Below are 9,855 nucleotides of genomic sequence, written 5' to 3' on the forward strand. Positions count from 1 at the left end.
CATACGGAGTCTTCTAGCAGTGAGAGCTTCTAATAAAACCTCCAAGGCTTTCTCGACGGCTTCAGCCTGTTTCTCTAATCCAAAGGAACTAAATTCTGGAACGAGTTGGAGCTCATAGAGAAGGCCTATTGCTGCAGCTGCTGTGCATGTACGATCCCATGACGGTTGGGGTCTGACCTCAAATCAGAAACCAGCTATGCTCGGTATCAAATGATAAAGATTTTTAAGGCCAGCAACGAAAGTTTGCAACAAAATTGTTGACGAGCTTAAGAAGGTGATGGAAGAGACTTTACTTGTGTACCTTAGTTTATGCATCAAAGATACACCTGTGTTCAGAGATATGCAGCGAAGTTCCTGCCCCCATACTAATTTAGCTCGATCCTGCAGAAAAACCAGCTAATGAAGATCATTCTCCATAAATCTTGAGTTACTGATCAGAGTGCAAGTAAATACTGAGGCTGTGTTACCATATACGAATGAAATCATAACGTGTGCTTTTGAAAGCCATTCTCCAACAAAAGATCCATGAAACAGAGCTGAGTGTAGTTTCAAGATAGTACTATATTTCACCTTGGTTACGGGTAAATTCTAGAATCCTAATATTTATGCAGTCAGCATTTATGCATCTTAACTGACATGGCATAACTACATAAAAACCCATTAAGAAGAAAAGAATACATTAGCTTGTCTTTGAGGCTTATATATCTTTTTTATTTTAGTTCCATGAGTCAGTCCACAACTTAAGTTAGCTCACCTTTGATCTTTATGTGCAGTTGAATACCTGTGAATTGAAACCACAAAGAGAAATATCAGGGAAACAAAGTATATGTGTCACACCTGCAAACGCCTGAACATTGCGCTTGAATTGCTCCAAGTGCCATCTATCAAAATGAAGTGCATGATGCCATCTTCATTTGCCTGTGTAATTAAGGGAGCAAAGTTTTGCCTATTAGTTCAAGGACAATGAATCATCCATTTATCAAACAACCAAGTGTTAGCAGAAGTGTGGTGATCTCTTCTGTAGGCATGCATTATTACATTGCAGTAAACAATTTTCGTCAGATAATGAGGGTCATATGCCTTTAAGTCTCAACCACCAGCACAACCTCGACGACCAAGCCCTCATCACCTAACTTCATAAGTTTTTTGTAAGAATTCGACCCAAAAAAGTTCAGTCAGTTCATACTATGAAGAGGGCCTCACCATGTTGTGAAAGCTTATCTACTATATAGGAAATATTTAAAGAGGGCCTCATTCTCCATTCGCTTTCCTAAAGCAGTGCAGCACTTCTATTTCCTCAACCTTCCTTAAGAAAGCAAACTCATACAAGTCAGAGTTTGATTGTTCCTCTTGATGCAAGAGCCCACAAGAGTTGCTTCACCAGCAGGATGGCTCCATAGAAAGAGTTCCTAATGATTATCTGGTTTTCGGTTTTCTGGAGAAACGCAGTTTAGGTTTTCTCGAGTTACCAGTGAAATTAGGAACCAAGGCTCCCATGGCGTGCTAGATCCTTCAAAATATGTATGAGTCCAAAAACCACAACTTGGGTATGTTACGGACTAAATTTTAACAAATTGAAATTCTACTGAAGTGCAGGAAAAGTGCACAAAGTACGAGAAACACTCACAAAACAATTGTAATAAGCGACTTATGCGATGCAATACATGCACAAGGCAACTTTGTACATGTGCCAACTGCATATAGAACCTTGGCAGAAAAGCACATTAAGCAACCTATGATGAATACATGAAGAGTGAACCTCTGTAAATATACCAAATGAATATAGAAGTTCAAAGGATTCAAGTGGTGAGTGAGAAACCAAGGTTTCACTAAAAAAACATCTACACTATTATCATTATTCTTTCATAACTATACACCATGAGAGATCTTCATAGCTTGATACTTCTTCCCCTTTCATCTTCTCATTGGCTTAAATCCTTCCATATCACATCTTTCACAGTTCTTTATTTCCTTGTACTGTGGCTTTTAACTCAAACTTGCAGAGCAGACCACCAGCATCCTTCAACTCCTATTGTATCCTGCTCTTTGACTATTAACTACAGCACTCCTCACTTTGACTTGTCTTATATATTTTTGAAGTAATACAATGTCCCTTTATCAGTTTCACCAGTAATTCCTGTCACATATCTTATAGCAGCAGATGGTATAGAATCAGCAAGCCGACCAACCCCAGCCCTCGCAAAAGAAAACATCTGCCCAGCAGTCACCCTGCGCCAATGCCTCCTTACCAAGTTGCTGGACGCTGGATATAATAGCTCATGGTTTTCAATACTAACAGGATTCTGTCTTCGTTAAAAGGCTCTTAAAAGTTATCTAATATGATGTGACACGGTACTATAAGAGGCTAGTCGTATCTTTCTATTCCAAATAGCCGCTATGGTTAGAAAAGAAAGAGATCTACTGACTAAAAACACATTTACATGATCCTTACTTTGGGTTCTAAGGGATGAGAGGAAAAAAGTTGCTACTCAATCTTTCAGAAATCTCCGCACCAGTGATACATGGGAGTAGGGAGCACAACTGATAAATTCTTGGGGCCTAGGTGCATGGTGCACAACTTATGCAAGGGAGGTGACAAGATGCATGTTTGCCTATCTAAGATTAAAAAGAATGAATCATGGCTATCAACACCAATTCAGAACCATCTTTTTCAGAGATCAACTCATCACATAATTTGAACGTTCAATAGGATTATCTGGCATGTTTGTGGTTATTCAAGAAACTAGAATTGATTTTCAGCAAATAAATAAAAAAAAATTATATATAACTTGCTGTTCACATCTGCTACTGCAAAAGAAGAAAAGAAAATGAAGAGAAGAAGAGCAGGAAGGAAGAGGAAAAAGAAGTGGAAGAGGGGAACATGGTTAATTAAGCTAAGGAGGAGAATACATATGGTAAGAGCTTAACCTACCAAAATTCAATTAAGACAGTAGTCATAAGATAATCAGTATATTGAATATTTAAGTTCCTTAAGTTGTTTGGTTGATCCAAATGAAGAAAATTTCAAATACTTTTCCTTATTTGACACAGTAACAATAGAGGGATGGGAAGATTACTTTTTATAGTTTTACCAATGAAACCTTTTTTTAATTTCCATCATAGATAATAGATAAATTAGTACTATATAAATTTTAAATTACTCATCATAAACTCATACATCAATTAATGGGATAATTACATTTATACCCCTTGATCTATGGCCTGTTTATACAAACCATCCCTTACTTTTTTTAAAATTACACACATACCCTAAAAATGTTAGCATCTTTGCACAAACTACACCTATTTTTTGGCTGTCAGAGTAGTTTCTGTAATCATGCAAAAGATGGGGGTAGTTTGTGTAAATAGACCATAGGTCAAGGGGTGTAAATATAACTATCCGTTAATTAATTTAAGAGCTCCTCAACACTAGCAACAAAAAGTAAGAATAGAAACAAAATATGTTTCTAGTATACCCACATCTAAGAATTACTGGGCTTCAATTGATCTTAAACCACTTACTTTAAAAATCAAATAAAACAACCATAGTACCTCAAAATATAGAATTTGAACTCACTCAATTCTAGTTGGATAAGTTGCACTATGGAAGCAGTAATGGTGGCTGTATCTATACTCTTTTTTTCTTTTCTTTTTTTTTTTTTTTTTGCCAATGATGTCTTCACGAAAAAGAATAATACATAGACATTATTTTAGCACGAGAAGAGATACGAAAGTAGAAAGATTGATAGAATAAAAGACTTTGGAGAAATTGCATTTATGGATAATATGGTAGATGAAAATCAAAAGGAGAGTTCTTTGTATTTTGAATCTTATACTTCAACCTTTTTCACCCAATTTTGGACAAAAATGAAACTAGGTTCCAGGGGTGTTCCATCTAAAGCCTGTTTTACTTACCCTCCACTTATTTCTTTAACCTACTAAAAAGTTTTTTTCTTGTTCTCCTCCTTATACTCCCATTTTCCTTAAAAATTCACTTGTCACCCAAGTCCCAACCAAACTAGCTCTTAAGCATGTTACTTCAAACATTAGTTGTGCCTTCTGAAAAATTCAAAATCACACCATCTGTCAGCCTCTGTCACATTCAAGCTGATCAATTTCAAATGTGTAACTAGGTTTCTTTGTGATTTTCTTTTATTTGGTGGAACAAACCAGTTCAAGTAGTTAACTTATGGCTCCAGGAATCAAAGTTTATGGATAATTCCATCCTTACAGACAGATGGGTTGAGTCTTGGGCAGATCAAGATTTCCATTGACAATCAGAAGCGAGATTGTATATTATTCGGAAAGTCCTCCAGTTTAGCTTATACTATTAACATGCACAAATTTGTAGAAAAAGAAGTATCATTTGCTATACGACATATCACCTAACTCAAGAATGCATTAATGAGATCCATATAAATGGATACTGCTTGGCTTACTGGATCCACAGCACAGCCAACACCATCCTTAACGGATTCAGTCGCTGCATTCTTATTTGGATAAAGGCACCAAACCTTGTTTCTGCCTGCAATCATGTAAATTCCAGTCAGATGGCTCTGATAATTCAACACATAGAACAAGAAATAACACACACATGCCAATGCGACTAAATGTTTTAAGTATAAAATAAGTAAGGATATAGAAAAGGTAAACGTTTAGTAACCACAATTATGTTAAGCAATTAAAGTTCCAGACTGTCATGAGTAACTTAGTAAATCATTTAAGATTTGACACTTCAAAGAAATATATGAGCAGAAACAAATTTGAAATACTATCCGTTTACATTTCACTTGCTTACGTAGAAATCGTGATTTGTACTTTGTAAAAATATCCAAATGATAATCACATGTCTATATCATTCCAACGACATTTCACTTGAAATACTTTGACTAAAATTTTATTAAGTTGGAATATGCAAATTTATTTAAAATGGAGAGCTCCTATCTTAAGAATATAGATTCTACGTTCCACATCCTCTCCAATCACATTTATGCCACTAAGCACTGTGGAATGCATTTTGGTAATTGAAGACCAGGGACATCACAATAACTTAATGATGCACAATTTTGGTGAAATTTACTGAATTTAAATTCACTCATCAATTATTTATTTCTCACTAGCAGTCTAAATTATAAATACTTCAAATGGTCGAGATAATATTTCAACCTCATTGACTTACAAAACATGCAATGTATGGAATCTCTATCCCTGTGATTAGAAAAAATTATCAGATGTAGTATATCAGATGGCCCTTGGGCCATAAACTCAATCTATAACAGCATATGATGTATTTAACTAAGTCCTACTTAAATATCACTTTCACTTAGATTATACTATATGAAATACGGATTACATGCATCTCATGGAACTTTTCGAAAATATAACTTGCAATTTTGTAATACTTCATAATAGAACTACAATATATCATACAATAGAGTTTTAGAGCATAATCCCGACAGAGGCTAACTATTAACTTCAAAGAAGACATGCGCAAAAGTGGAATGGGGAGTGCAAGAAAGAGAGTGCGGGGGAGAGAGAGTTAGTAATGTTAGTCTATATAAGGGGAGCAAGTGGTGGGCAGAGCACGAAAGCATAATAGGAAAACTCAATTTCAGAATAGTGCTAATTTTAATAATTATTCAGAAGCTCCTTCAAAAAAGCTATTCCATTAATAGCATTGCAATAACATGGTGGCATATTACTAGAAGAACAAATTCAAAATTTCCATATATATGTATTCCACTCATAGCAAAGCCAAAGATGAAATAAGCAGCATTTTCACAAAACTTTTAGACTAGTAGTACACACAAGATAAACTGAAAATTGCATTACCTGCATGATTCAATTCATTCCACATCATTTCTTCATGCTCAACTATGCCAAAGAGGCACAAACTTGCAGCTTGAACACCATAAACTTGCCATAATAATTTCCCAGTATTGTTCTGTCTTAAGAAATCCTGTCAAAAAATAGAAAATGTAATAACTCAGGATCCTTTTTAACTGGCACAAAACTAAAAATATGACGAGAATAGAAAGGAGTACAGCTGCCATTGGAATCATTCTCGCAAAATGAATCCACTTTTTCAAGGAGCCATTTATTCAAAGGGCATGTTTCCATAAATGTTTTGGGAAAAGATTTCCTTCCAAAAAGTAATCCTATCTTCAAACTTCCGATTCTAATTCTTCACATATTTTCAAAACCCATAACCTATTTTTGAAAGGTCTAAAGCCCATGATCAGAATACACTTTTTACATTTGAAAACAAGTAAATTAGATATGTTTAGTCAAAATGAAATGTCAAAGAAACCTGCCAACAAAAATGGGCAAACTTTCTTAATAATATGTTTTCATTTTTTTTAAACATTCCCCAAATTAACCTCCTCGGATTATTTTCAAAAATTATTTTCACAAAATATACATGAAAATTGATGAGAACAAGGCATCCAAAGTGTTCTAAATTCAAAAATAGAAGGCAAAAGAAGCCATAAGACTAGAAACTCAAACCTTCGGATGCATATACAACCAGATACGCAATCTACGCCAAAGGGAACACATTGTAACTTTTGAGCACATGCAGTCTTCCCGCGGAAGCCAGCACTACAAGATATTTTGAAGAGGGAATATAACAAATAGTTACAGAAATAGAATGCATATCCAAATGAAAGGATATGGAACTATTAAATCATGACGAGTAAAGAAATAAATCAATCTTTCAGAAAAAAAGAGCCCACCATTATACTTGTAGAAATGTACAAGGCATAAATTGGATAAACTAATAAACAGTGTACCTTCTGGCAAAGATAACCCCTACTTCCAAGTAACCGGCAAGCTATTTGTCGAGCAGAAAAGAATTGGAGTTTTTCTTCAGAATTAGCTAAAGATGCATATTTTGCCCTATGCTTCTTGTCCTCATGCACCTTGAAGTCTCCCTGAAAGCAAGCAAACAGAATAAGTGCGTAATGTATAGAATTACAACTGAAGCAGACCTGTGCTCAGGGGTAACGACGAGCAAACCGCAGTTTTATTATTATATTTAACTCATTTGTGGGTTGCCGGACCAACCAACTTGTAAAGCATTAAGATCACTGCACCCAAATGCTGGAAAAGGTAATGACTTAATATCCAAAGAGGTGAAAATGACAATGCAAATTTAGAAATATCTATTGTACCTGAGCAACAAAATGGTAGCTTCGTTTTTCACTGTAAGTTCCTTATCTTGATATCACCAATAATCTTTTTTCACTGTAAGTTCCTTATCTTGATATCACCAATAATCTTTTTTTCACTGTAAGTTCCTTATCTTGATCTCACCAATAATCTTTTCCATTATTATCTTCAAAATGTCTGGAACCAATATATTTATAAAGGTGTTCATTGCGCACACGAATTAGAGATGCCAAATTCTACAAAAACATTTTTGCAATTAACTAAGCATTAAACATATTGAGCTCCAGCACCTTCAATCAACAAAACTAATCGCTGAAAGAAACCAAATTCTGGTGACGGAAAGAAGCCAAAGGTATTGCACACAGCAGAAGCACACAGTCTCAAAATTGCAGTTGAAGAATGACGAACAAAAACACAAGAAAATCTTCACACTCCGCCGTCTAGTTCACCATAACCACATCATTACAGCCCGAACTCAACTCTTGGCAACTCCTTTCCAATCACTCCTGAACTGATAAGCAAAATTGCCATCTCCAAAACAAAAATAAACCACGGAACCACACTTCATTGACATGGGTACGCATGAAAGTTTTGAGTTCTCACCGAGAGTTTGCCGTGGTTGCCATCAAACGTCATCTCAGAATCAATGTCTTGTTCCAAAAGCTTTAAATCTTGAATAACTTGTTTAACCATCGAAGGAACAGGCGAAATGGTACCCCAACCCTGCCATTCTTGCAGGCTAATGGTAGCTTCAGCGTCTGTTGTTCTGCGGGCTCCTGCTGGCAATGTGGATGGGCTTTTCGAGGAGAAAGGCTTCGTGCCCATCTGAGATTTAAGAGTCTTGTTGAAGAAATTGCAGAATTTTTGTTGGGGTTGGAAAAAGAAAGGGGTTTTACAGCTCAACAAGGGTCTAGAAGTAGAAGGGAGCATGGCTCGTTATTCTTGGGTGGCTTTTGAATATCGGAAACCTAATCGAGTTTCCTCGAGTTGCAATTTGGTACATGTCTATAGGCATTCATTTTTCTTGGTTTTTTAACAAGTAACGTGAAATCGATAATTTTGTGGCAATAGAAAATGGGGTGAATAGCAATTTATTCTCATATGATATTATAAATAAGTAAATTATTTTTTTATAAAAAAAAAATAATAATTTACCCTTTGTATTATGATAAAATACTTAATTTTAAAAAATATAGAAAAGTAAATTATTATATTTTAGATAACACACGGAGATAAATTGTTATTCTCTTTCAAAGGAGAGTGATTTAATCATTTGTAACATCACAAGAAAGTTGCTTCCATTTTTTCATTGAAAATATTTACGTGATCAGTTTAATTGGCGAAGTTGAAATAATATGATCAAAGCGTTGTGGGTTGAGTCTCATCAATTTATAGAGTATTAATTTACTTTAAAAGTAATAGTTGAACCACGACGATTTAAGTTTTATTATTGAGTGAGACTAGGCCTAGCTCAGTTGGTTTAAAGTCATGGGTTCAATCCCTATTTATGCATGCAATGTTGTTTTTACTGCATAGTAAGTGTTGTTTCTACTACTGACCAAATTGATGCAATTCCTGGAGCTATATGAAGACCAATCTGGCAAAAAAATCAATCACTCCAAGAGTTTCTTTATCCCTGGTAAGAAGGCCAATAACATTGCCCACAAAATCAAATCCATTACAGGCTTCAACTTCAAGTGTCTCCCTATCACCTATCTTGGAGCTCCTCTGCACAAAGGTCATAAGAAGAAAATTCTTTTTGAACCCCTTATTGACAAAATCAGAAACAGGATCAGTGGATGGGAGCATAAACATCTTTCACAAGGGGGTAGACTTCAACTTATTAAAAGTGTTCTTTCCTCCATGCCAGTATATCTTCTTCAAGTTTTGAGCCCTCCTATTGGCACTCTATAGAAAATTGAACAACTTTTTGCTAAATTCTTTTGGGGATCCACTACTGACCACAGAAAAATTCATTAAGTTAAATGGGCTTTCATCTGCTATCCTTGTGAAAAAGGGGGCTTGGGCATCAGAAACATTAGAGATACTGTCACAGCCTTCACTCATAAACTCTGGTGGCGGCTGAGACAAAATAATTCTCTATGGGCCAGCTTCACTATCAGTAGATATTGTAAAAAGTCTACACCTGCCTCTACTAAAGCTAAATCGAAGGACTCTAACATTTGGAGAAGAATTTGTAGCATGAAAGCCATCTCTCAGGAGCTGGTAATGTATCTTTCTAGTATGATTGTTGGCTCCCTGCAGGCACCCTTCATTCCCTCATACACCCCATCAGAGCGTCTAATGCCCTGGTCAAGAATTTTTGGACCAACCACACTTGGGACATTGATAAATTGAAGGAAGTTGTTCCTCAGCTTATCATGGAGCTTATTTTGCAGACCACCATTAATCCTCAACATCAAGATTCTATGCATTGGAAACCATCCCCTCACGGCTCCTTTTCTACTAAATCAGCTTGGGAGATTACTAGAGATCACAAACCTTCCCTACCCATCTTCAAAAATCTCTGGTCCCCCTCGTCAGGCCTACCATTTCTATCTTTATTTGGAAAGTCCTCCATAACTGGATACCAGTTGACAGCAGACTCAAACAAAAGGGCATCTCTTTGACCTCTAGATGTGTTTGTTGTTTGAAGGAGGAGGAGACTATCCCTCACCTTTTCCT

The 9,855-nt window shown here is 35.9% G+C and overlaps 1 protein-coding gene across 4 annotated transcripts; it reads right to left on the reverse strand.

Annotated features, from left to right (window-relative positions):
• On the reverse strand, positions 36–8,175 carry LOC105168567. Of its 4 annotated transcripts, XM_020695681.1 has the most exons (8): positions 7,774–8,174; positions 6,792–6,932; positions 6,508–6,600; positions 5,833–5,959; positions 4,440–4,525; positions 838–918; positions 302–381; positions 36–194 (listed from the first exon to the last, which is right to left on the reverse strand). In XM_020695681.1, the coding sequence occupies exons 1-8, from the start codon at positions 8,098–8,100 to the stop codon at positions 179–181; spliced, it is 951 nt and encodes a 316-aa protein (XP_020551340.1). In that variant the 5' UTR covers positions 8,101–8,174; the 3' UTR covers positions 36–178. The 4 variants fall into 4 exon arrangements, 3 of the variants coding, with proteins under 3 accessions (XP_020551340.1, XP_020551338.1, XP_020551341.1); XM_020695679.1 differs by having other exon boundaries at positions 36–381; positions 7,774–8,175; XR_002287540.1 differs by lacking the exon at positions 36–194 and having other exon boundaries at positions 326–381; positions 4,386–4,525.

The sequence above is a fragment of the Sesamum indicum genome, linkage group LG8 (assembly GCF_000512975.1).
Source record: "Sesamum indicum cultivar Zhongzhi No. 13 linkage group LG8, S_indicum_v1.0, whole genome shotgun sequence".
NCBI lineage: Eukaryota > Viridiplantae > Streptophyta > Magnoliopsida > Lamiales > Pedaliaceae > Sesamum > Sesamum indicum.

Excerpts from the sequence above, each read along its gene's own strand:
- LOC105168567 (XM_020695679.1), bottom strand. The coding sequence starts at position 8,100 with ATGCTCCCTTCTACTTCTAGACCCTTGTTGAGCTGTAAAACCCCTTTC. Across the intron at positions 4,526-5,832 it reads GAATGAATTGAATCATGCAG|GCAGAAACAAGGTTTGGTGC; the intron begins GTAATGCAATTT and ends ACATGATTGCAG. Across the intron at positions 919-4,439 it reads TTGGCTGTGCTGTGGATCCA|GCAAATGAAGATGGCATCAT; the intron begins GTAAGCCAAGCA and ends TTAATTACACAG.